General features: G+C 41.8%; 1 protein-coding gene across 7 annotated transcripts; it reads left to right on the top strand.

Annotated features, from left to right (window-relative positions):
* Positions 1-226: 226 nt before the first annotated feature.
* Positions 227-22,910, top strand: LOC113014739 (uncharacterized). Of its 7 annotated transcripts, none has more exons than XR_003270993.1 (4): positions 227-7,106; positions 9,200-9,268; positions 21,877-22,056; positions 22,568-22,910. XR_003270993.1 is itself a non-coding variant. In XM_026156454.1 (2 exons), the coding sequence occupies exon 2, from the start codon at positions 854-856 to the stop codon at positions 6,785-6,787; it is 5,934 nt and encodes a 1,977-aa protein (XP_026012239.1). In that variant the 5' UTR covers positions 227-460; positions 620-853; the 3' UTR covers positions 6,788-7,971. The 7 variants fall into 7 exon arrangements, 1 of the variants encoding a protein (XP_026012239.1); XR_003270996.1 differs by lacking the exons at positions 21,877-22,056; positions 22,568-22,910 and adding exons at positions 15,454-15,598; positions 15,702-16,061; XR_003270992.1 differs by having other exon boundaries at positions 21,877-22,910.
* Positions 22,911-27,690: the final 4,780 nt, after the last annotated feature.

Here is a 27,690-nt window from a genome sequence, read left to right on the forward strand (position 1 = left end):
GGGGGTGAAGTGAAGCCGGGCCAGTAACACCTAAGCAGGCAGTGCAGGTCGAAATAGATTTATTATGTAACGTGTGCACTGCAAAGCTGTGATACTTTAAAATGATAATAATCACCGTCATGGTGACATGGTGATCTTGGTTTTGGCTGAATAGGGTAAGTGTGTGGGAGTAAAAGAAACGATATGGTTATGGTATGTTTTACAAGTAATCTGTAACCTAACACAAATGTAAATAACCCTGAATGCCTTTCTTTGCACCTTATTTTGGCACTCATTCCTGTTTTCTACTACCAACTTCCTGTCCGTGTGTAGAAGCTTTTATTTTGATGGGACGATTTCCTGTAAAACAGGTTTTGGCGCAGTTTTCAGCAGCAGTCGCGGGAGTTTAGAAAAGTGATGGCTTAACGGAGCCTATGGTGATTTCTTTTGTCATTAGCAGCCCCCTTGATAGAGGCACAAGGTATGGTTATGATGTAAATAAGGAGACGTTTAGATGTTTTTGTGACAGTCGCTACATTTGTTAAATGTTACGTTGAAACGAACTTCATGTTATAAGGTTTACGATTGTAAGAGTGTGGATTATTTTGCTTACACGCTGTTTCTGTGTATACATCTCCAGCTCTTACGGTGAGATTGATGGTTTACTGCCATTAAACCTTCAAAACGTCATCAGTAAAGTGTCATCCTTCATTCGGGGGGGTTCGCTACAGTAAGAGCTTACCTCCGAGAGCAGTAAGAGCTTACCTCCGAGAGCAGCGAGAGAGAGAGAGAGCTTCCTGCGATCGGAACGGCACGGCACGGCACGGAGCAGCAAGCTACAGCAGCGGTCCGGTAACAAGCAATTGCTCTCAAAATGGAAAATATAGAAGGAGGTCAGTTAAACGAAAAGGAACAACGAAAGGAATTGACATGCGAAGCTGATGAAACAGCTAATGAAACGTTCCCAAGGCGATCAGGACGGCCCAGTGTGCCCACGGAGAAAATGCTCTTATATCAAAGGGATGAACAGAATAAAAGAGAGAAGAAACTGCTAACCATTTATGAACATTGGAAAGGCCAGGTCAGAGTATACAGAGAAGACCTGAAAAGTGATTTATCAGATTCACGGTTAGCAGAAATGGCTGATGATATTGAAAGGACAGTAAATGATATGACAAAAGCATACAGTGAATATAGAGAACGTAATGAACCATCCCATGTCATAAGGCGCAAAATGGACTCTTGTGAATCAGTGACAAAGGACATTATGAAAATCATATCTGAGCGTTTAGCAGCTATAGATGAGTATGATGCAGATAGAGAAAGGCAGCGCCTCCATCAGCTCTTAGCTTATGAACATGCTAAGTCCATATTTGGTACTGCATCACAGTCAAGTTACCAATCTGAAGCAAGCATTGCAGCCAAAAGAATCGATGCTGTTGCAGAATTAGCTGCAAAAGAAGCTCAGTATAAAATCACACAAGAGGAAATAAAACAAAAACAAAAAATAAGAGAAATGGAAGAGAAACACAGGAGGGAATTGGATGCACAAAGGTCTGAACTAGAACGTTTACAAGCAGAAAAGGAAAGGCAAGCAGCACGTGCAAAATTAGAGATTTATGACAAGGAGTTAAGAGTTGATATGGACAGTCAGCTAATGTTACAGAGCAATGGGATGTCTGTTATCAACCAAAGCTTTGCACAACCAGCCTCAGAGCTCTCTACAGGTTCATATCACCCACATGTGGAACAATATGCATCCATCCCTGTCAATAATCCTCTACAACAACTGCACTCACAAATTGTCACTCCATCGCCTCCCACAGACGTATTGCAGCTGGCTAAAGCTATTCAAGACAGCATAGCAGTAAGCAGAATTCCAGTGCCTGTGCCCATTGTGTTCAGCGGAGATCCCATCACCTACATCGAATGGAAGGCTTCCTTCATCTCACTGGTGGGCCACAAAGGTATATCTCCAGCTGAAAAACTGCATTTGTTAAAAAGGTATATCACTGGTCCTGCTCTTAAGTGTCTTGAGGGCACGTTCTACCGCAGTGATGAAGAGGCATACAAAGATGCATGGAAAAGACTTGACCAACGCTATGGTCAGCCATTTGTTGTTCAAAAGGCATTCAGAGACAAACTGTCAAAGTGGCCTAAAATCCACTCAAAAGATGCAGAAGGTCTACGGGCCTTTTCTGATTTTCTCACAACTTGTCTGCAAGCAACACCACATGTAAAGGGCTTAGAGATACTAAGTGACTGTGAGGAAAACCAAAAGTTATTGCAAAAGATTCCAGAATGGCTTGCAACGCGTTGGAACCGTCAAGTCACAGTTACTCTCATGAAAGGCAAAGATTTTCCCTCTTTCAAGGATTTCGCAGAGTTTGTAGCACTCGAGGCAGAAATTGCATGTAATCCTGTGACTTCTTCATATGCACTCTACTCAAGCAGCTCATCCTTGGAGAAAAGATACGTAAGGGAGACCAAACCAAACAGATCTGTGACTCAAGTCTTCACTACACAAGCCACAGTACAAGGAGAAAAAACTAAGTCAAATGACACAAGGTTAAAGGTGGCCTGCATGTTCTGCAAAGATGAAAGTCATCAGTTGTCAAAGTGCCCAAGCTTCTCAGAGAAGTCACTAGACCACAAACGGACATTTGTGAAGGAAAATAAACTGTGCTACGGGTGCTTAAAGGTGGGCCACAATGCCAGAGACTGTCGTCATCGCCACAAATGTGACACTTGCAAAGGACGACACCCCACCTGTTTGCACAATGAGAGTCACATGGCAAATGAAAGGCCTCAGAGCTCTACAAACGTCGCTTCAACCACAGAAAATGACACCATGGCAGCCACAGCTCTGAATGTTACTAAGGTGGGTCAATCAGGTAGTACCTCCATGATTGTTCCTGTGTGGGTTTCCACTACTCAGAGTCCATCTAAAGAGCAGCTTGTGTACGCTTTATTAGACACACAAAGTGACAACACATTTGTCAGTGAGGAGGTAACTAACCAGTTACAAGCAGCATCCCATCCAGTTAAGCTAAAACTAACCACGATGCTGGGAGTTCACATGACAGTCAAAAGCCAGAGAGTAGCAGGGTTACGTGTGAGAGGTTATAATTCAGATGTTCACATCGACCTTCCACCCTCCTACACGAAGGACTACATCCCATTTAACTATGACAACATACCCACAAATGAAACTGCAAGGCAATGGCCCCATCTGTCAGAGATCGCTGATCAGATACCCCCTCTCCTGAGTTGTGATGTTGGACTACTCATTGGATTTAACTGTCCCAGAACTCTAGCTCCAAAACAGGTTCTACTCGGAAAAGACAATGAGCCATTTGCCATACAGACAGACCTAGGGTGGAGCATTGTTGGTGGCTCATCAGAGTCAAATGAAACTGAAACAAGTCTGTGCCATAGGGTCATGGTAAAGGAAATGCCTGCTGTAACACCAATGGACATGATCAATGTTCTTGAATCAGATTTCAAAGACACAAAGGCATGTGACAAAACGGTCTCACAAGAGGATCTCGTTTTTCTGGAAAAACTTAAGGAAGGGATAAAGAAAAATGAACAAGGATACTGTGAGATGCCTCTTCCATTCAAGCAAAGGCCAAACTTACCAGACAACAGAAGGCTTGCAGAGATCAGACTGGAACACTTAAGGAGAAGGTTGAACAAGGATGAGAACTACAAAAATGATTATGTTGCGTACATGAATGACATAATTGAAAGAGGAGACGTGGAAGAAGTACACAACGAAGGAACACAAGGTGAACAATGGTACATCCCCCATCATGGGATTTACCACCCCAAAAAGCCCACAAAACTGCGTGTCGTATTTGACTGTTCAGCCAAACACAATGGAACAAGTCTCAATGATCATCTCCTCCAAGGGCCAGACTTAATAAACAATCTGACTGGCATTCTCTTGAGATTCCGGCAACATCCTATTGCCTTAATGTGCGATATAGAAAAGATGTTCCACCAGTTCCACGTCAGTGAGAGGGACCGGGACTATCTACGTTTCCTCTGGTGGAAAAACGGTGATACAAGCACACAACCTCAAACATACAGAATGAAGGTACACCTTTTTGGTGCGTCATCATCTCCAGGCTGTGCAAATTATGGACTGAAGTACTTAGCCAAAGAGCACTGCCACTCACACCCAGCAGGTTCACAGTTCATTGAGAAAGACTTTTATGTCGACGATGGAGTTACGAGCACAAACACAGTGAAAGAAGCAATGCAGTTGGCACAAGAAGCCAGAGAAGTCTGCCGCAAAGGTAACCTGCGTCTCCACAAGTTTGTTTCTAACAATCACACTGTTTTGCAAAGTATACCTGCATCAGAGTGTGCTGTAAATATTAACATAAGAGACTTGACATTCAAAGACATGCCACAAGAAAGAGCACTAGGCATCCAGTGGAGCATTGAAAAGGACTGTTTCAAATTTGACAACACACTGAAAGTCCAGCCAGCCACACGCAGAGGTATTCTATCCACTGTCGCGTCAATCTACGACCCACTTGGATTTTTAGCGCCATATGTGCTGAATGGAAAGAAAATCTTGCAAGAAATGTGTCAGCATGGTGTCGGGTGGGACGACCCCATACCCAATGCACTCAAGCCAAGGTGGGTGAGTTGGCAAAGTGACTTTGTAAATCTAGACAAGCTAAACATACCTCGCTGTTACCTGCCTGCTAACTTTGGTGAAACTAAAGAAATAGAGTTGCACCACTTTTCAGATGCAAGCTCAAGTGGTTATGGACAATGTAGCTATCTGAGGGCAAAGAACGCTAAAGGTGAAGTTCACTGCTCTCTGGTAATAGCAAAGGCTCGAGTTTCTCCAACTAAACTGACCACAATCCCCAGACTTGAACTAACAGCAGCTGTAGTTTCAGTCTCAGTCAGCAACATGTTACGGGAAGAACTGTGTTATGGTGCAAAGGAGTACTTCTGGACTGATTCAAAGGTGGTGCTGGGCTACATAAACAATGATGCACGTCGTTTCCACACCTTTGTAGCTAACAGGGTTCAGAGGATCAGGGAAAGTACAAGCCCTCAGCAGTGGTTTTACGTGCCATCAGAACTGAATCCAGCTGACGGTGCTTCGAGAGGTGTAACTGTCAATGAGTTAAATAAGTCTATCTGGTTCACTGGCCCCTCCTTTTTGTGGAAAAATGAACTGCCCACAGCACAACCTGTTGAGCTGGATCTGACCATAGGAGATCCAGAAGTCAGAAAAGTACAGACAATGTTAACTAAAGTCACAGACACTGTAAGTCTTGCTGAATGTCTAAGTAAGTTCTCCTCCTGGTCCAAAGCAATTAAAGCTGTAGCACGTCTCATAAGAAGGGCTAGACACATCAAGTCAAATGCATCAGCTACAGTGAGTGAGCAGAAAAATGCTGAACTTGTGATCATTCGACGTGTACAAAGTCAAGCGTACGAACAGGAAATAAAACAGCTGAAGAAAGGAGAACAGCTCCCACATCATAACAAACTGTTTAAACTGGACATTTTCATGGATACAGATGGTCTCCTCAAGGTGGGAGGGAGACTCCAGCATGCAACGAGTGACACCTTCAAACACCCGATCGTGATCCCAAAAGAACATTGTACAGCCAAACTCATAATATCTCACTGTCATGACAAAGTAAAACACCAAGGAAAGGGATTCACCATAAATGAAATCAGATCCAGTGGCTACTGGATTCCTGGAATGAGTAAAACAGTTGCCTCATTCATCCGACAATGTGTGATCTGCCGCAGACTCCGCAAAGCTCCAGAGGGTCAGAGGATGAGTGACCTACCTCCACATCGCTTAGAGCCCTCTCCTCCCTTCACACACTGTGGCATGGACTGTTTTGGTCCATTTGTGACAACAGAGGGAAGAAAACAACACAAACGGTATGGACTCTTATTTACTTGCTTTTGTTCTCGTGCCATTCACATCGAGTTCTTAGAGGACTTGTCTACTGATGCATTTATTAATGCATTAAGATGTTTCATTTCAATCAGAGGTGCAGTTCGACACATCCAATGTGACCAGGGAACGAACTTTGTTGGTGCTCAGAATGAGTTTAAAGCAGCTTTAAATGAGCTAGACACTCAGAGACTAACTACATACTTGACTGAAAAACAATGTGACTTTGTGATGAACGCACCCCATGCTAGTCATGCAGGGGGAGTGTGGGAACGTCAGATAAAGACTGTCAGAAGTGTGCTGAATACCACTCTGTCACTGGCTCACGACAGACTCAATGATGCTTCATTACGGACGTTATTCTACGAAGCCATGGCTATAGTCAATAGCAGACCCTTGACTATAGATAACTTGAATAGCCCCAACAGCCTGGAACCGCTCACGCCCAATCATCTGCTGCACATGAAATCCAATGCACCGTTGCCCCCACCTGGTGCCTTTTCAAATGAGGACCTGTACAGCAAGAAGAGGTGGCGCCGCGTGCAGTTCCTTGCAGAGCAGTTCTGGAGCCGCTGGAGACGAGAATACATTCACAACATCATTTCAAGGCAAAAGTGGCACTCACCAAAGAGGAATCTAAAAGTAGGTGATGTTGTGTTGGAAATGGATGAACTGGCACCCAGAGGGGAATGGAGACTTGCAAGAGTTGTAGAAACTGTCAGTGGAAAAGATGGACTTGTGCGAAGGGTAAAGATCTCACTTGGAGAAAAGAGACTCAATAATAAAGGTCAACGCTCTACTAAACTATCAGTTGTTGAGCGTCCAGTACAAAAACTTGTATTGTTGTTAGAAAGTTCCTAAGGTAACTCCTACATGGGTTATTTTGTTTGGGAAAATTATTCATTTTGGTTCTTATGTAAACCAATTATTCGTAATTTTGGTGGGAGTGTAAATAACCCTGAATGCCTTTCTTTGCACCTTATTTTGGCACTCATTCCTGTTTTCTACTACCAACTTCCTGTCCGTGTGTAGAAGCTTTTATTTTGATGGGACGATTTCCTGTAAAACAGGTTTTGGCGCAGTTTTCAGCAGCAGTCGCGGGAGTTTAGAAAAGTGATGGCTTAACGGAGCCTATGGTGATTTCTTTTGTCATTAGCAGCCCCCTTGATAGAGGCACAAGGTATGGTTATGATGTAAATAAGGAGACGTTTAGATGTTTTTGTGACAGTCGCTACATTTGTTAAATGTTACGTTGAAACGAACTTCATGTTATAAGGTTTACGATTGTAAGAGTGTGGATTATTTTGCTTACACGCTGTTTCTGTGTATACATCTCCAGCTCTTACGGTGAGATTGATGGTTTACTGCCATTAAACCTTCAAAACGTCATCAGTAAAGTGTCATCCTTCATTCGGGGGGGTTCGCTACAAATCTCATTTAAATTCTTACATACAAGCTGTTAAACAGTCATCCTTTTTTCATTGATTATTTCTTTATTATTTTAAAAATATTACTCTTCAATTTTGGACACACGCCGTCTTTAATCCAATCAAAACAATGATTGATAAATCTGCTGAATCTATATAATTGAGCTTTGTGTTGCGAATTTCGACGTACATTTCCTGAGAATTACTGTGGACAAATAATTAGAAAGCCTCGATGATGGCCACAAGGTGGCGATATAAAATCAATAAACTCTGAGAAGAGCATGTCAAAGAGGATGCATGCTTAATGCATTGCTGCTTGAATTATAAAAGGTTTTAAAAAAGAAGAAGATGGTAACCAAATCACAACCAAACTAATAAGTGTCTGATATGCTATCATCTGTGTGCCAGTGTTAAAGAGTGTAAGCCTATCTGTGTGGTGGAGGCAACTATAATAAACCAGTAGGTGCTATTATATGTAAGCAATATACAGTGTGTAGTATTTTAGACAGATTCACTGTTTGCCCTAAAGATGGGACAATAACGTGAGATATGCATAACATGGGTCCATTGTGCTATCTTCATTGCCTTCCTTTCGTCCTGCTATACTGTTTCTCTGTTTCATCCAAGCAGGAGGGATTTTACCCAAACGAACAACTGCTCTAACAGGCGGACCCTCGTCTGTTCTGACAGAGCTGCCGCTGCCAGAGAAGGCAGACAGGCAGTCAGAAAGGCAGGTGGATCGGCGGGCAAACAGGCGGAGGGTTAGGCGCCACAAGGAGCAGGAGACTGGGGCCTCGTACAATCGGGCCCATCAGCCATATTCAGCCAGGCATGTGTCCCCTGCCTAAGCCAGCAGGGACACACAGTCAGGCATGTCGATGGCCTCAGCCGGCACAAGCAGATGTTTTCTGGGTATTGTTGTTCCGCCTCTCTGGTAATTGTTTTCCTTCAGGACCAGCCAGTGGGACAAGGTGCCAGGTTGTGTTGTGGGAAGGAGTTATGAGGAGATGGAGAGACAGAGTGTATTATCAGTCAGCAGCGCTTTGCAGGCTGCTGTATGCAAGCTGTCCAGCTTTTTCTTTGTGCTCCATGCCGCTTGAATTACAGTACGAGAGACTGAAAAGAATTAAGCATTTGCTATTTGGGCTTTGATTTTGCATTTCAGTGTTGAAATGCAAGTATCGCTCTGGCTGCAGCAGGGTGGCATGCAAATTGAGCATCGAGTAGCCTTTTGAGGCCTTCGTTTTTAGCACAATTTCAGTGTAGCACAATTTCAGTTTGTGTTTCAGAGCATAGCGTGGTGCTGAGGCTGGAGTTATGTGTGTCTTACAATCAGTGCAGTGAATTGGTGTTGTGATGTCAGTTTACCCTCGCAGACACTTAGCAGTTTGTTGTGGTACAGAGAGCAGCTAATGCACTCAAACTGTGTTAGGCACTGAGTGTTATCCTGTGATCCCATGTTGAAAGTGCCCTCTTAATTAGCACAGTGAACTACAGAGACCTTATTATGGGGTCAGATGTTCTCCAGAGCTCCTTGAGAGCAGAAACAGGAAAGACCCACTAGGGGGCACTTTGAGACTTTGGATCAAAACTGTGAGTAACAGCCTATTTCCTAAAGTAAACTGTTCAATACTTAAAAAAATTACTGATTTAAAATTTTCTGTAAATTACTGGCTATATTTACAATTTTTAATCATGTGCGTTTGCTTTGACTGCTAAATGATGGAACTCTTGGTTGCTTTCTAAAGCTTTTATCCCGAAGCTTCATGGATGTTTTTGTCTGTGCTCGGACTCTACAGCTAGAGTACACGGCTCCATCCATCACTCAAACTGTTTGTCATTTCAGTGCTGAACCCAAAAGCTGCTCGGCATCCTCTCCCAGCAAGGAGCACTGACTCAAAAGAAGGATCCTGAGGTATGATGAAGCTACTCTTATCTGTTGCCATAGCATGCCACACTCCTGTGAAGATGCAGCCCACACTAAAAGCTAGTGTCAAGATGTTAAGCTTTTTTTCAGACTGACGCAAGATGTAAGTAATTTGGTCCAGTCCTGTTTTCTTTTTCTTAAAAAAAAAAATATATATATATATATATAAATATATAATTGTAGGTGTTAAGCGCACTGTTAAGAGCATGTGGGGAAGGCAGACAGAAAAAGCCGTGGAATCTGCTGTTCACGAGCAGAGCATTGGATGAAGACTGCATTTCATAATCTGTCCTTGCTGCCAAAAGATGCAAGTGAAAATAGAGCCGATGTCACATCTGTCTTTTCACTATTTTCGAAGCCATGCAGGATCCCAGCGTTTGTGTAATCCCGTTGCGAACATCATCCAGGCCAGGCGGAGAGTTTAGACCTTGTTGCTCTCCATGCGTGTATGTCTGTGTTTCATGTGCTTTTTTGTTTGTTTCCACCGCGATTTGTTGGGCCTTTCTGCCACAGTGCAGAACCGTCTGAAAAACGAAGAGGCATCTGAGGCCCCCGTGGCCATGGGGTCACACCGCAGCCTTGTGAAGCTGTGGCGGTTATCAGCACGCCTCACTGTACGCTGCACAACAGTCCAGCCTGATTACAGAGTAGCACCTTAGCCTGCCGTATTTTTCACACCTAGGATGAAGGAGTGACAGCATCTGTGGGATAAGATTGTGCTGGATGAGATGAATTTGCACAAGGAAGGGTGGGTAGCATACCTGAACAGAAAAAAGTACATGTAAGGAGAGAAAGTTTGTCTTTTTTGGGCCTATATAGTGATATATTCTTTTATTAAAGAGGGGGCAAAGAATTGATTCTCTCCACGACCTACAGACATGATTTTACATCCTAATGTTTATGTGTAAACTTTAATCATCGTGTTTATGTGTTTGCTTGTGCACATGGATGCCTGCTCCTTGCCAGTGAATCATACCTGTCAAAATCATATTATCCATGACTCAAACCCCACCCACTGCTGGCATAATTGACAGTTCAGGCACAGATGAAAAACCACACGACAAATAATCACCAAAATATAGCCGCTGCGGCGTGAAAAAAATAAACGCCTCTGAGTCACAGAAAGGGACCTTGAAAAATCTTAGTCATACATTGAATTTTGTCATCGCTGCGATCAATGGAAAATACAACGAGGAGAATTGGGAGGGAAAAAAATCAAATAGGAATCACTGAATTGTTTAAAAGAGGGATGAGATGGAGAATAATAAACGTGATTTCTGATTTTTAAACGGTAGCCTGAAAGCTTTATTTTGATTTCTTCTCTATACAGGCGTCCTATGTATTCAGGACAAAAGCATGATGTGTTCCAAGAGTATTGGTGTGGCTAAAACTAACAAGAGGACAAAAGAACTGCGCCTGCTGATATACCATGTGTCAACTGCCCTGTTTGTGTGTGCGCGTGTGCGCGCGTGTGTTTGTGTGGGTGCTTATGAGCAAGCACATGCATACATTTGTGTCAGCCGCAGTGTGCATAGAGGTGTTTTTCTTTCTTTCTTTTTTTTTCTTCTCCTCGTTGGTGTGAACTGTAAAAGAAATGCAGGCCAATTATTTTTATTGTTTAACGTGTGTAAAGGTCTCACACAAGAGCCAACTAGGAGAAAAGTCAAACATTCAGTCTGGCTGATGACTGTGAAAAACAAAAAAACATTACATGTTAAGAATATATCCTAAAAATGCTTTCAAATGACACATTTTTAGATTAACGTACTTTTACATATATACATATTTAATCTTTCAGAGAAAAAAAATCCGCAGATTAAACAAAACTTTTAGACGATTATGAACACAGCAGCGAGTTAACGACTCCCTTTTACTCGTCGCGCGATTCTGTTTCGACCTTCTAAAATATATCTCGCGGCCGACCAATTATCGGAATTTAGTGACTCTTTGTTCGCTTCAAGTTTTTGTTTCGAACCTCGTTGAAAAGTTTTCGTGGACACAACCGCACATGGGCGAACCCAGTCAGCTGCATCGGCTGCATGTTACTTCATGTAAAACTGCATGCCCAAGTGTTACTTTGTGTCTGTTGATGTTTCCAAGCTGGGTTGAATCATTAGGAAGTGATTCTCTCTAACAAGGGCTAAGGAGCTGTCAGGAGACATTCACAGGCAGGTTTCGCCATGGAGAGTGTGAGGAGTCTTATCAGGGTCTTAGCTGTTTTGCTGCGCCTGTTTATAAAGAGCCTGCTTTATTTGGAGTGAATGCATTCTAGCAAGGTCTCTACTGTTGCTGTGCGTTGATTAAAAGTGTTTTCACGATTACCCGTAGTGAGTCTATTCCAGCCTAACAGGGTTACTAGCAGTTTTAATGAAGGGGAGTAATCATTACATGTGAAAGGGGTTTGTCGGGGTCTCGCGCTGCCTTTCTCTGCTTGTTGTGAGTGTCACGAGCAACTTTGACTCGGGATTGCGTCAGATTTTGCTTTTCTGCTTCTGTGCAAGATTTGTTGAGTTTGCTGACGCTTTTTAGTTTTTCCACAAAAAAAGAGAAAAGAAAAGTAAAGGAGAAATATGTCAGACTGTTCTACTCAGTTATGTCATTATTACCAACATTCATAAAAACACTTCCCTGCAAACGCTCCCTTCTTTTAAATCTGCACAAATTTTTGTAAACTGTGATGAGAGCCATATATCTTTATTTTTGTCTCTCTGTGTTTGGGTGTTCTGCATCCCCCTTCCTCTTCTTCAGCTACAGTTGCTATGTGGCTTTTTCTGCTCTGCTCCTGTAGTTGGCTGTGGTCAGCTTTTGCATTTGCTGGTGTGAGTGAATTTCTCACAGCTTCTCGTGAATGTGTTTTTTGAAAGTCCTATTCAACATTTGGTGCAACTATAATCGGCACTAAGCCACTACGCTCATGCAGACGTGTCTGTGGATTCACACATTCAGGCTCTCAGAAGTGTTGTGCCATCTCTTTTTAATTTTTTTCCCCAAGTTGCAACGAATTTTCTATCTTTTTTTTTTAGAGGACCATGCGTAAACTCAACGGAGGTTAAGGATGGTCTGTAGATTTCACTGATAGATCAGGAAATGTGAATTTTGAGAACGGGCAAAATTCTCTCTTTCAGCAAGATCAGACACGTAAATATTGCTTTGATTTCTTTAAACCTTAAATTTTTTTTACAGATTTTTTTTACCCCAAAGTTTTAAAACAGAACTGCAATAAACAATGAACAGTGAAAACAGATTACACTGCAGATATTCCCCTGCAAGTGAAACCCATTAAAACCACAGAAGAATATTAAGCTCTCATGAATTCCTCTATTAATTTTTGTTATGACACATATTAGATTAAGCAAAAAACTTCCACTTTTTGTTGCATCTACATTCGGTAATAATTGTAGAAGTGTCTTTTGGCACCTCTTAGGTTCCCTTCGAGCACAACCCACCAATCATATTCTCACTTCTCTTTTCTTTTAAATAAAGAACAGCCAGTTATCTTAAATTTAAACATTAGCTCAGGTCCGAGCTTCATCTATTTGCATCCGCTCGAGCACCGTCGTGTCCCTGGACACATTATCTACTTCTGTTATCGAATCAAACAATTACTGCCGCAGTCCTCGTGTAGAAAATTACATTTTGACACAATGGTGCAGCTTTGATTAATATGTTGTAACATCTGACTCCGCGCTCTGCCGTTCTCTGATGGGGCCAATGGATAATAAATGGGTGACTTGTGAAGCTATAATGAAGTGACTGGCTTGTTATTGACAGGGGAGCCTCCGATGCTTTAGTGCAAAGCAGAGCTTCCAACGGAGGCCCTCCGGTGCACAGATTATTACACTGGCCGTTAAAATGAGCTAATGTTCTGCTGCGAGTGCTCCTCTCCAAAGGGACAAAAACTGAATTGCCCGCTCAGAGCTGCAAAACAGAGGTGTAAATTAAAGCCAACTAAAGTAAGAAAAAAAAAAAATCTCAAACGCAGAATCAGGATGGAGTATTTCTGTTTATTAAAAGCAGAATTTCTTCCACCTCTGGTAGAAACAGATGCAGGTGCAATTCTTTTCCCTTGCCAAATAATGTTTAACCGTTTTTTGTTTATTTTCTGTCTGACTTTTATAGATGTGTCGAGTAATTTAATTAGCATTTCTGCTCTTGATGAGAATCTGACTGAGGTAAATGTTTCATTCATTTGGTTTGGGAGTGTTCTTATCTTTTTAAACTTTGTGTAGGGAGTGTGCATTCATGTGGGGAAGAGCCGTGTAGGTACAGATAAGCTGATTCCATAAGGGATTCTTGTTGCAGGATTTATAGCTGCTGGTCCTGATATGTCATCCCTTCCCCCAGGTACCTATTAACTATGACGGGCGATTTCTGATCTGACAGGAGTGAGACAGGTGTAAACTTCACTCACACTATTCAGTGACACACATTAAACCAATTATTTTGAACATTGCTATTTCATTTTGAACTTTCTGCGATGAGAGTAGAACAGCATGAATTTTTGTACGTAAGGTGATTTACGTTCTTTTCACTCGTTAATTTGATTTGCACCTCGACACGGGCGCTTCACAGCCCGGCCCTCCCGTCATATTTAATTTCAAATGAAAGGCATCGGTAGCGTTAAATATTGGCGACGAATGCTACAGAAAGTGAACATGAGAAAAGTAAGAGAGGGTACGCGATTGTTAAAGGGTAAAAAGACGCTCTTCACAAACATCAAGGCATCTTTGGGGGTGTGGGGTTGGGGTTTAGGGGGATAACAGTGAAAAAATATTCCACTTTGAGAACGTGCAAGATCTCATGCAGTTGCCTCTCTCTCACTCTCTATCCCTCCTCTCTGTTGGCGCTAAATCACACGTTAGTACAGCCAGTGGATGTGTTGACAGTTTTACAAACAGAAATGTAAAACGCCATACTCAAGGGGGTCTAAGAGATAAGGGGGAGCTGAACAGGGCAGGAAACAGAACAAACATGGCTCAGAGAAGCAGAATGCCATGTTAAAACACCTCGGCTGGGTTATTTTAATTAAATAGGGTACGGCACCCTATTAACTACAGCTACAAGTGGTGTCAGTGTGAGAGAAGGAGAAGGAACACGACTGATCGATAACACTGGCATTTCTTAAAGACTGATGCCACCCCAAAGCAAAGTTCAAATTGTAATGAAATGCGATAATCATGGTAATTATCTTATGAATTAACTTGAATTTTCCCCCATTAATAGAAAAAAAATGGATGAAAATTAAAAATCAAAAATCCAAACTGTCAGCTGGCTGTTTCCAGTACCTCCAAAAAGAAACATTTCTAGTTGTAATTCCCTGCTGTCTTTAGCTCACTTTGAATAAGTTGGTCCAGAAGTGAGAGACATTCCCAGTGGATTCTTGCTGCCTGCTGAGGACAGAATAAAGAGGCTTGGGGACATATAGACACAGACAAACAGGGATGATTCAAGGAAACTAGAAAGGGAATCTGTCGTGTATTACAGATATAAGGACACTTTGTCAGATATGGGCTCAAAACCTGTGGCAGCATTTCCGGGCCTGAAAGATAACAGACTTGTACAAACATGTATGACATTTCTTCTCATATTTTTTATTTATATAATAGCCTGAAGGATATATATGCTCCACCAGACTGGTTCAATAACCTAAAACTGTCCATTACTACTAGTTATTGTTTTCCATCATACACCGTGATTTCTTCCTTTTCTGACCAGTTAAGGAGCAAAAATATGTTATCAGGGTTGGAGATCGCTTCCTCCTCGTAGTCTTTAGCGGCACGAACCACATACTTGAGTTCCAGTTCAGTACGCTGTGATTTTCAGCAGCGGACAGTGGATGTGTTTTGTGCATTTGTTTGTATTGTGTGTAGCAACCTGTCGGTGAGTTTTCTTGTGAGTAAATGCAAGGATTTTGGTCAGATGTTGTGAAGATAGCGATTCGTCCCAAATGATCATGGTGCTGGTAGGACCCCGGCCTTGCATCTCTGAAAAGCATCATTAGAAAGTGACAAAACTGCCGGGGGCAAAACTGGCCTCGCACAATGATCAATTCGGCAGGCGGGATTGAATTATATGGGGAGGGCGAGCTTTAAAAAGGGGGATTGGAGGGACTTGGTATAGTACAAGGCCCCCTACTGCTTTAATTACTGATGTGTGCGTCTCCCTATTAACAGAGCACCTATGGTCCATCGGCCACTCTGGAGCTGCACAAAGCTGGAGAGGAAAAAGGAGCCCTCTGCAGAGAAGCAGGGAGAGGGAAACACAGAGACACACACAAACAGGAGTGCTCATTAGCGAATGGTAATCAGCGGTCGAGAGGTTGGGCACTCACCTCACAAAACGCCACATGTCAATTTGTCCCTCTCCATTCATGAGCCCACTCTCATTTTAGTCCGCTGCCTCATGTTCCCTTGTTGAGCAGAATTGGATGGAGTGCCGTGGGGGGAAACACTTGAAGGGAAACGTAAACACGGGCCCAGAGTAGGGACTCCTGCTTCGCCAATATGGGGGGCACTGCGCTCTTCAGATGTGGCGTCTTGGCTTCTTCTGACCTGTCTCCTCTTCAAACGCTCAGAAGACACCATTCGTCCACTGCGTGTAGCTGTGCACACCTGCGTTTTTTTGTTTTTTTGAATGATATACAGTATAATGCACAGTGTAAAAATGATAGCAGATGTGCACTTAAACAGTCTCAAAATTAAAATGTTACTCTGTGTAGATGCTTTTCCATAGTAGTTCCGTTTTTATTTTAACCACAAGTATATCCTTGGCATGTGAAAGAAATCCTGACGGTATTTCTTTTTCCTTACATAAAAATCATGTTGGCGTTTGGTTTGGTAGATAGAAGACTGGAACAATACCACTCTGCTACCTGCTTGCAAATGGTCAGTTTAGCTTTTTCATAAACAGCTGATCCAAAATAGGTTAAACAGTTAAAAAAACATTAAATAAAATCTACTCCAGAACTGAAAGATCACCAGTTTAAGTGATATTTCATGAGTGTTTAGTACTTGCAAAACAAGTATTTTGTTTTCTTCAAAAAGAACTCCTATCATTGACATGCACTATTTAAATTGGAAGTAAGAAGTCTCGAAGTGTGACAGTGTTTAATTCTAAAAAGTCTCTGTCTTCCCCATTTCAAGCCCCCAACTATTCTCCTCAAGTTTAGTTGTTCTGATTTCCTTGAATATGTCAGCAAAACATGATGGGTATAAGAGCTAGCCATGCACACTGTTTTGCATCAATTCATAGTTTGGTTGTACGATTCTAATGTTGAGCTTTGGAAATTGTCTGCATCGTGTTTTGTTGATATTTGTTCATTTGCATGAAATTGGAAAAAATTCCCCAAATTGATTTCTTCACATTCAATCAGGATATTTCCTTTTAATAAAGAATAGCCTGCACTGATGTAGCCTGCAAAACTGTCCAATATTTCTAAGCATAATACTATATTATACTAATACTATACTACTATACACACTGTGTCTAATGAACAGAAATGAGTAAATGATTTGTGGTTCCTGGATGATCTGCTGCAGATGAAGATGTAATTTTATGGGGGAAAACTTAAACTAGGCCACGGTTTACTGTGGCATCATGTATGGGCATGCCCTCTAGCTGTGCAGGTGCCTGTGACACCAACCCTATATTCCTCATCTGTCACAGTGTGACAAAACACTGCACCCGGCACGGTCTGCTGGGCAGCAAAAGAATATAATGCACCAAAGCCAATTTCATCTGCACTGAAATTGGGGTGGGCTAGCTCACACTCTCACATTCAAAACTTAAATCAGATCTCCTCTCAGCCGAGTGGAATCAATACAGCCCTCCATCTTACTTTGAAATGAGACATAGCCATCCTCGTGGATTATAGGTGGCTCATCACGGGACGGCAGAGCTAGAGAATATCTCTAGAGATCCATCCCCATCCGCTCCTTCTGATCTCCATTTACCTATCAGTCTACCACTCAATCTCTCTGTCCCTCTACTCGTCTCTTACTCTTTTCTTCTGTGTTTGGTTGAGCTCTGTCAGTGAATAAAATAGGATAATCCATATCTCAATCAGAAGTCTGATTTCAAATGAAACCTGAAAGCCAGCGCACATTCTGAATAAGGCATACGTTATCTATGTTTATTTTCCAAGTGTTGTGGTATACCAAAATGTGCACAGTATTGTTGAATCCAAAGTGCAAAACAGTCAAGACACATTGGATAAATAGCTTCAAAAAGTGTTAAACTTTGACTAAATTTCCATAAGAAGAAGTTGCATAAATAAAAGTGGAGCATTGCTTTGATGTGTTTAGCTATTCCAAATCTTTTACACCTCCATTTTCTCATCACGGCAGCTTCAACAAGGTTTAATTGGTATGGAAATAGAAGTGGTGAAACATGACAGGAACAATCCTGGCTATTTAGACCCTTTATTACTGTATACTGTCCTTCAACCAATTATCGCCAATCTACTGCTCTGCAGCCCCCTACCATCCTCCTCCCTTATGATTTAACCAAGCTTCAGGCTGCTGCAGAGAGGCAGCTATGGGTCGATAAATACAACTTGTAATCCTGTGTGGTGCAAATTGAGTTTCTATTGGGGAATAATAGTTTGAAGCGCTTACTTGAGATTTCAGACCCCCTACCTGCTCTGCCCCGGCAACTAAACCTCACCAGATAAGCTGGAATTTAAAAAAGCCGTTCTTTAATCATAGCTTTATAATCATTTAATCAACTTTTAAACACTTGAACTACATTTGTCTTGTTTTAAATTGCTTTCATAGTAAATTATGAGATCTCTCTCTCAAAGATCTACCTCAGTCTTTGTCTGTGACAGAGTTTCTGTGTGTGCTTTATTTGCACATAGCCAGGAAATGTCACCTTGCAAAGAAAATTCACAGCTCAAGCTGTGTGTGTTTGCCACATAACGGAAAATGACTGGACCTCCAAAGAAGCAGATAAAAAGATGAGAAGTTACATCTGCATAAACAGATTACTCTTTCACATCGAAAACAAATACATTTAGGGGAATTTGAAGCGTCCCTCTGCATTGCTTGTAGAGTGCAGTAACTTTTCCTTAAGGTGAGCTGCAATGGCGTTCAAAATGTAGCTGCGTATTTGCAGTGCTGATACGCCCTCCTGCAAAAATCAAACCTTGGCATACTCACTTGGAATGATCTTCCCAGGGAGCAGCTTGTTGTCTGGCCCATTGTTAGCCCAGGAGGCTGGCCTGAGCCCTGAGGGCTTGGTCAGCGTTTAGGGTGTTTTGCAGGGTGGGGTGCTGAGGGAGGCTGGGTGAAGGAGGGAGGGGGGCTATAGAGATGGGTACAGGCCAAGACTGGACAGGGCTCATTGCCAGGGTGTCAGTGGGACACCCTCCTTTCTGGGAGCCTGCTCAGCCCCCTCCTGGGGCCCCAGTGGGGTGCAGGAATACATGGTCAGTGCAAGACAGGTCCATCTGCCCCATTACTTCTGTCCTGCTCATGCCAGCACCTTCCTATCACCTGCTCCATCGGCACCTTATGGAAATGACCTACTGCTGCCTGACCTAGCTGACACGCATGGCTCACCTTCAGCATATGCCACCATGGCCTCTGTGTCTTCTCCGCTCAGGTTTGCGCTGAGTGAAGCAACTCTTCTATTTCTCTAGCAACGCATAGTTTAACTGCTTGATATTTTAGGACGACAGGAACGAAAATGGTCAAGTGAACTGGGCACAAAATGCAGTCGTTACACATCAGGCCTAAAGACCACGAAAGCATTATTATCTCTTATTAAGGCAAAAGAAATACTGTCACACAACAGTATTGTTCTCTTGTAGTTTCTGAGATATCATCTGTAAATCTAACAGTAAGCGTGTTTTTGGCACATGAGCATGTAGAACAAAGCGTGTCTCTGATGTGGTCGATTGTCAAGACTGAAGGGGGTTTCCTTAAGCATCCTTAATTGTTCCTTAATGCAACACATGAGGTTGCGCGCTGGCCTTCACATCGCCATGCAGAGCAGGGTTTTAACATGTGACTGTGGTGCATTTTCACTGTTAAGCCACCGAAAAAAACACCAATCTCACAAGCAGGAGAAAATGTCGAGTTGGATTCTAAAAATAAGACATCCTGTATTTGAAAAACTCACACCTTCTTCAAAAAAGCTCTAGTGTGAAAAAGAGCATGGTACTTTAGACGACTTAAAAAGTTCTGAGTTGTAAGACATAAGCAGCCGTGTTTCTGAGGATGGAATACAGCCTCCCTTTTCTTTCATACATATTGCCATTAAAGTATGTGTGAGAAGCTTAATTACTCATAAACTACAGTTGTTATGTCTGTGTTCATGCTACAAAGCTAGCATGATATGAGAGAAAGAAATGCGGGATGTAATCTGGTAAAACGATACAACACAGCAGCCTCAAACTGTGTTAGCTTCTGTTTGTAGTTTCTTTTTTGGGCAGTGAGGTAAACAGACAAGGTTATGCGACTTTGTGTGCTAGGTTCTGCCTTTCTAGTTGGAGTAATTTAAAAAAAGCTACCTAAAAGGAGAACTTGAGTGCCTTTCAGAGGTGGCACTTTCACACTGAAAATAAAGTGACATTTTTTTATTATTGGTTTCCACTACTAAAGTTACTTGAGAGATTTTGTTTTATTTAATTATTACATTTCTTGATCTGCTTGGTTCCTGTGACATATGCTTTACTGCGACCTAAAATTTCTCACATTACCTCATCGGCAATGCAGAAATTGAATCTTTGTGATCGGGCCTATTTGAAACAACACAAATGTGGTAGGTTTCTTGCGTCTACAAATGAGGCAGGCTGAGTATTGTGCTGCTGTGGCTTCCACCGTGCTGAATGCGGTGAATAGCAGTCGTGGCCTCTGTGTAGCCCCAGCTGTCTTTGACTGATAGGCTAGCGGAGGAGGCGGGGGGGTAGATGGCGAGGTGTAAGGAAGTTCAGGAGGCCTGTAGATTCACAACAGAGCTGAACAGACTGTCATGTTAGTCATCCTAACTAACCAACCAACCAGCCAAGCAGTGGGCTGCGGCGTTAACACCCAGCTCCAAGGCTCAGAGCAAGCTAATTAATGCATCCAAATGAGATCAGCAGCGCAGGCCCAGGCCAGGGCCATATTGCTAAATAGCTTCCTTCAGTATGGGTCTGTGTGGTGTAATTACCACCAGGCCACTTCACAATGCCGCTTTTATGTCCCGCTGAAAGTGATTTCATGTCCCTCATTCCCCCATTAGCAGCGTGTTTTTTTTTCTCCAAATGTGATGAGAGAAGCCTGTCAATGGTTATCGTGTGTGTTTGTGTGAGAGAGTGCCAGTTTGCTTTCTATATAATGGGCTGCTGGTATAGGAAGTAGACGCGCGGCCATTCAACGCATCAAACGTGAAGGCAGCACCCCGAGAAAAATGTGAGGATGACAACACTGCTACTAAGGATTGCTGATAATGTTATAGAGGTAGTTTTATAAAAGAATAAATAGATTATTCTTTTTTTTTCAGTTTCAGTTAAATCATAATCTGTCCAGGCCAAATTAGCAGCTGTGCAAACTGACAAGATATTAAAATGCAAAAAACCTGTACAAACTATACACTAAAAAACCTATACAAAAACTTATGAAAAACAGCAGATACACAAATCCATTCATGAAAAACAGCAGTATTTTTTATGCCTTTAAATCCAACCTTAGATATGTTTGTTTAGGTACTTTTGCTAAATCTTCTGTAAGGAAATTCTGATTTTCTCTTATCTTAAATTCGAGGGTCCTTTAAAAAGCAACTCACCTCTTGTTCCTATACATTTATATGGTAATTAATGATTAAAAATAATCTCTGCAAGTCTCTCCGATCAGTCAGTTTAAAGAGCATGAATGTAAAAGAAATGACTCTCATACCAAGATCAGTGACTAAGTCTTAGGAATAAACAATCACACCAGTTTTTATGCATTCAATATCAATCAACAGTTGTGTGTCATTTGCAGTCTCTGTGTGTATCTGTGCAGCATTTTATTCACTTAGGGTACTTAAATAATAAAGGGGGGGAAAGAAAATTAGTGTTAGAAACTTGCCTTAATTTTTTTGCCCTTTATTTCTTCATCACTTTGGTTATTGGTCAAACATTTCTTAGGCTCATTTGTCTTTTTTAAAAATGTATTTAAATTTTGATTAATGATGTAAGAACCTGCAAGTTGCACTCTAATCCACGTCTTGGGAAATTCCTTGTCCATTATGTTTATTAAAAAACTTTTCATTAAAAAAAGTTTTCAAAACTGGTTTCTCCTTTCATCAACATTATAAAGTGGAGAATAAATCCCCCAGTTTACTGTCATCCTTCTTTTTCCCCATCCATACGTGGCTGTCGTGCATCATCATCCTTCATTCGAAGTCAGCGTGAGCGTAGGCACAAACAACCGTTTGGTGTCTAATGTAGCAGAAGCATCTAGCTGGCCCGCCGCTGTAGTGCCACACTGACACTGTCAAAGGTGCCGCGTTTAGCCCCAGGCACTACTACTCAGTCGCTGCCTGGTTCAAAAGGGCCAGCTCTCCAGCAGAGCCAGCTAATGCTTTGCTAACCCTCACAATCTCCACTCCTCTGTTCCCTTCCCATCTAGAGCCATCGTCCGCCTCACTCCCAGACCCTTGTGGACAGAGCTCATCCCAGAGCACTAAGGGTGAGAAGTCTGGCTGTGTTTCGCCGGATTCCCGAAGAGCAGCTCTCTGCTCAGGATGGACGGTCTCGAGGCTGATACCTCACCGATTGCTACCCGAGCCCCCCTGACAGGACATGTGTGGTAATGGGCTGCTAGGTCCCAGACCTGTCACTGTGGAACCCTGCAGGGTGCACTCACATATGCATCATCACCATCTGTCCTAAAAATCAATATAGTTTCAAGATGCAAATAGTTTAAACAAGTTTGTGGCTAAATATATTGCATTTTAGGCTAAGATTATATGTCAGATATTAGACGTGCATCTACAGGATTGTATAAGATACGATTGCACTTACAGTAAATATACTATGAACAATGATGGTTGAAGTGAACGTGTGGGGCCGTCCAATAAAATAGCAAGCTGGGGCATAAACACGAGGAGAAAGATGAGTGGGGGGAAAAAAAAGAATCATAACAGAGGTTATTATAAACAAATAAAAGAGAAAAAACTATTAGACCAGCGCTGAGAGGAGACCGCAGAGGGCAGCATCACATGGATCAGATCTAGTATTCACAGGTCTGACTGGATAGGAGGTGAGAATCCAGGGTCAGGCTCCGACACGACTTCTAATTTGGAGATTCTCATTTTCAGGTCCCAAACCGAGGGCAAGAAATCGTACCTGTGAGAAGCCTTCAGGCAGAACAGGGAGAGGTGTGGAAGAATCTGTTTCTGTCAGAGATGAGGATGCTCAACTACATGTCTTTGTTCCATCTATTCACTGAATCATTGGAGTTGTAACTATATGCACTTGGAATAACCTGTGGCTGAAGTACTTCACATTTAGAGTTTCACACAAGCACTGAAGAAACCATTGCTAAAACCATGCTGTTGTATATGAAATGCATTTGGAAAATACAGTATGGAAGTATGGTGATATTATTTACTTTTCTAACAATAAAAAATATGAACGCGAACAGACCAAAACCAACAATAAAGTGACCTTTTCACCTAGGTTCTGCATGTGTAGCTTCATTATTTCTGCTATATACAGCGTTCAAAAACCAACATGACTTAACGATCCATAAATGAGCGACACTGCTGAACTGAGTGCAATGTTCTTTCATTACCATGCACATGGGGAATATTCCAGTGACAGTTAATCCCACGAATAACATCCTACCACTGAAAATACTTACTAAGGCACCAAATGTTGCACAGAGCTAATGTTAAAATGAAATTTATAAGACTTACTTAGAGACCAGAGGGTTTGGGGCAAAGACAAAAAAGTACACGAGAGAATTAGTTTGGATGTCAAGAGACTTTTTTTTAAATTAAAAGATTATGTGAGTAAAGTAAGTGGTTAAAGTTTAAGATATGCCACATTCAGCTGGTCGGGTTTAGGAAAAGATTGTGGTTACTGCTTAAAAAGAAAATCATGTATACGTATTTCCCATTTAACCAGTATGCAATTGTTATTATAACTGCTGCTTAACCAATCTAATTTATTATTGCACCTTCAAGAAAACTCTTACCATTACTGACATTTAGTCTTTTTTTTTAACCTCACAATAATCTGTTTGCTATAAGCTCTGAACTTGCTTTGTGTAATTTCCTCACAATGGAAGCACAGTCAGACTACCATCATCAAACACACGTTCACATTTTGCCACGCTTGTATTTCAGCTTAACACAAACTTCTAATTAGTTGCGTGTCATGACACACTAGGACACAGATGCATCCCCACCACCTCTTCATGACAAACTCGCACGGCCTGACTCACCCTTCTGAGTTTCTGATACTATTTACCATCTAACGGCCGCAGTGTTGAGGTCAACTCGTCATAAGCGTGACCTTTTCGTGTCAAGGCCGGCCTTTCAAGAAGACCCTTTTCACTTCTGCATTTTATCAAAGCATCTTGCACATATATACAGAGGCAGCATAGCTTAATATTTCCTGTCACTGTGCAAATGGCAGCATTTGGTTGTTTGTTTGTTTGCAGACACTTCTGCAGTCCACCATTTACTAATCTTGTTTTTTGTTTAGCTGAGCAGAGAGGAAAGGAACCAATCAGTTATTCAGGCAAACAAGATCGAAACCCAATAGCAGTGTGTTTCGACACATTACCATGGTAATCCTTTTAGTGCCTACAACTAATGGGTATTTATTTAATGTGAGTGTTTGTGCAAACTTCCCATAAGCTGTTTCAAAAGCTAGTTTGATGCGTTAGTATTGAATTTGATCTAGTCTGGTTTCAAACGTTCTACCTCGCTGCAAGTCCATGTGTCATGTGCGACTTGCTGTAGCTTGTGTCATTATTATATACATTATACAGTCATCTTTTTTTCTGCTTGTGGTGTTACATTTCCTGATTTTAGAGCTGGTGCTTATTGTCTCAGCTGATGTCAGGGGATTTGGTTTGTCATCCTCCCTGTTAGCCCTTTGCTCTGCAGGGCTGCAGGGTTCACTGAAGCAAAGACACGACATCTCCCCTTTCCACAGAGAGCACTATGTGTCTCTCCAGAACCCCAAAGAGGAGACAGAACACACACACACATATGTGCACATCCACGCAGGCATCCCTAGCCACACACTCTCTGACCCCTCCACCCCAAGCTCCTTGTACTCCCCCTTCTTCCCCCCAGCTTCTGCCCCTTATGCCCTCAGAGGAGAGGAGCTGTATTGAGCGGGAGCTTGAAACTATGCATGTATTGTCAAAGGACTTGCTGGCACTTACCTCCACTTGAACATTTAGTGCTGTCTTGCTGGGCCTGGACAGAGAATAGCACTATAGGGTCACTGATGAATTGCTATTTTTGGACAAGGGATAAACACCCTGCTTTGTAGGGATTATCTCTTCAGAATGTGAAGAGCTGTGATTTTTTTTTTATATTTTCAGGTTTAAACCAGGCCAAGTATGTTTGAATTTCTAATAATGTGCTCAAAGACACTTCGGATTCATTTAAGAGTAACTTTATCTACCAGACCCAGTGTATAAAGGCAAGGCAAGATTCAGAGTATGCAAATGTCTTTGCATTTGATCCAGATATGTAACACAGGAAAAGGCAAGGTGAGGTAATAACTGAAAGAGAAACAAAGTGGAGAGATGCTTCACAAATATAAAAATAACAGCACAACAATGATAAGCTCAGCTGAAAATTGTTTGAAATTGTGTGGTACAATGTACCAGCTTGATTAAATACAAACTGGTACACTGACAAGTGCGTGGATTAAATGAGAAGTGTGAACTCAGAAAGGCTCCTGAAGTCTGTTGTCTTGAGTAGATTTATCTTCATTCAGCCTGCAGCTTCACCGAGATGTGAGCTGCTCTGTTGACCGTCTGTACACAAATCAAAGACTGTTACTGGGCTTTATGGAGCTGTTGGAGCTCGTTTATTTAAACAAGGTAGAACAGAGGGGAGCACGTGCAGCCTAGTGATGCTCAAGTCTGTCAGTTAGTATGTTAGCAATCCACAGACACTTAGGTTCAAGCACAGTCAGCTGAGAGAGAGCTTGAGTTAGCTGTAATACCACAAGCTAAAGTCAACAAACACGATGCTTGCACAGGTTCTCCACCTATCCAGATACTGCAGGATGAAGCACAGAGCTAGGCTGCACGGAGTCCTACAGGAGGTAGGTGTTTAAGTCAGTCATGGCCTATTAATAGTTTTATTTTAATACTTTTTTTTTTGCTTCTGTTCAAATGTAATCTGAAATGAACTAATTAAGAAAATAACTGTTCTTTTTTTTTTTTATATATATAAATGATTGTCATTATCATTTGCTAACATTTACTCTACTACTAAAAGTTACTGTAATACTGATTGTGAAGTTTCACTGCACATAACAGAAAATTAAATAATCAAGTCTGATATGAAAACACTCCATCAACCACCAGGTAACTGAAATAAATGCACCATTGTTTTGGTTTTATCATACAAACAGGCTCCGACACTATAATTATTAATGTTAATATGTGTAAATTCAACATTTTTATTCATATTTATTCTTTTCTTATTCCAAATTGGCACTTCCAGCTAGAATGACAGCTGTCCTGTGCCTATCATTCGATTCTGTGGTTTTTATTCCAGATGCCGAATCATTAGGATGAATTGTTCAGCCGCAGCTTTAGTTCATCGATCTTACATGTTTTTCATTAATTTATGTTGTTTTTGATTATTAGTTTTGAATAAAATGTTTGGTTTTAAATAAGATCGTCAGCTTGTGCTAAATCTATAAATGCAGAAGGAAATTAATGTATCTACATATGCAGATACAAAAAACGGAAGCTAGCAGGAGTGTCATTCTGATCAAAAGTGTTTTCATTACAGAAGTTTTTGAAATTGGAATTTAATTTGACGCAGGACTAGTAACCTATGAAAGCTCAGGAGTGCGTGAGACGCTCTAAACAGCTGTCACTGTGCATGTGTGTGTGCACATGTGGGTGTCTGTGCATTTTAATAATAAGGTGTTGACTCTGCCCTCTAAGCCTCACCTGTGGGGATTTCCAGTAGTGTGTGCTTGTATGTGTTCTTATTAATGTTTGTGCGTGTGTGTGTGTGTGTGTGTGTGTCACTTTGGGAAACACATATCTGTGCACTACAGCGCAACACCTGCCAGAGGCTGTGGCTGTTTATGACAGAGGCTGTGTGAGCTGGAGAGGACACAGTGGAGCTTTGCCAGCTCCATGCGCACACACATGTTCATACACACGCACACGCACACACACACACACACAAAACAAGGCGCACAAAAACTGTTGTGAATTTTATTGCAATTATTCATATTGTACAAACACAAAATTCACACAAGCAAACACTTCTTAATGGCCAGACATCGCACCTAGATTGTAAAAACTATGGGAAAACACTCTCTTCTACTCACACACACATACACGCAAAACCCACACTTGCACACACACACAAACACACACACACTCGGGTAAATGTAATAACCACAGGGCCGGTGTGATCTGTGTCTCTCTCCCTAGGTCTTGCTGGCTGTGCAGGTCCCCAGCAGCTCCTATATTACAGCAGTAGGCAGGGGAGCCTGGCAGAGCCACCGGTCTACAAAGTTCAATATAAATGAACAGTGGGATCTCCCAGGGACCTGGCAGGGAAAAGCTTAGCAAAGTTAAAGCCTCACCAGCCCTTCCTGGCTGCTCTAGCTAATGGAACAACACACACACACACACACACACACACACACACACACACACACACACACACACACACACACACACACACACACACACACACACACACACACAGGACATATGGGCATACAAACCTGCACACACTCAGACATTCAAACCAAAGCACACCTATTCTGCCTTGGAATGAGTTGCGTGCCATTTATGTGAGGTTGCAGGATGTGCTTTGTGTTAATTTGCAAAACATCGATGGATGATTTAAAAAAATATCTTCTGAAATATAAAATAATAATAACTATGACACGTTATTATTTATCATAATGGACAAAAAACACTGATCCAAGGAGTAAGTTTAAACAGAAGTGGTAGTCAACCAAGTAACTGTACTTGTCCAAAATTAAATGTATTTTTATTTGTTTCTTTGTTAATTTTTTTTTGTCATAATGTGGGACATCTAAAGTGAGATCATGAAAGGCATGATGCTAGAAGCAAGTCTTGGTCAGCACTTTATTCTGGCTGAAAAAAGGCCAAACAGAAGTTCAAAACAGAAATCAAACTATGCAAAGTATTAAAATCTTGACAATGTAGATAAATGCATGAGGAAACAGCACAATGGGGGGAAAG

This window comes from Astatotilapia calliptera, chromosome 22 (genome assembly GCF_900246225.1).
Source record: "Astatotilapia calliptera chromosome 22, fAstCal1.2, whole genome shotgun sequence".
NCBI classification, from domain to species: Eukaryota; Metazoa; Chordata; class Actinopteri; order Cichliformes; family Cichlidae; genus Astatotilapia; species Astatotilapia calliptera.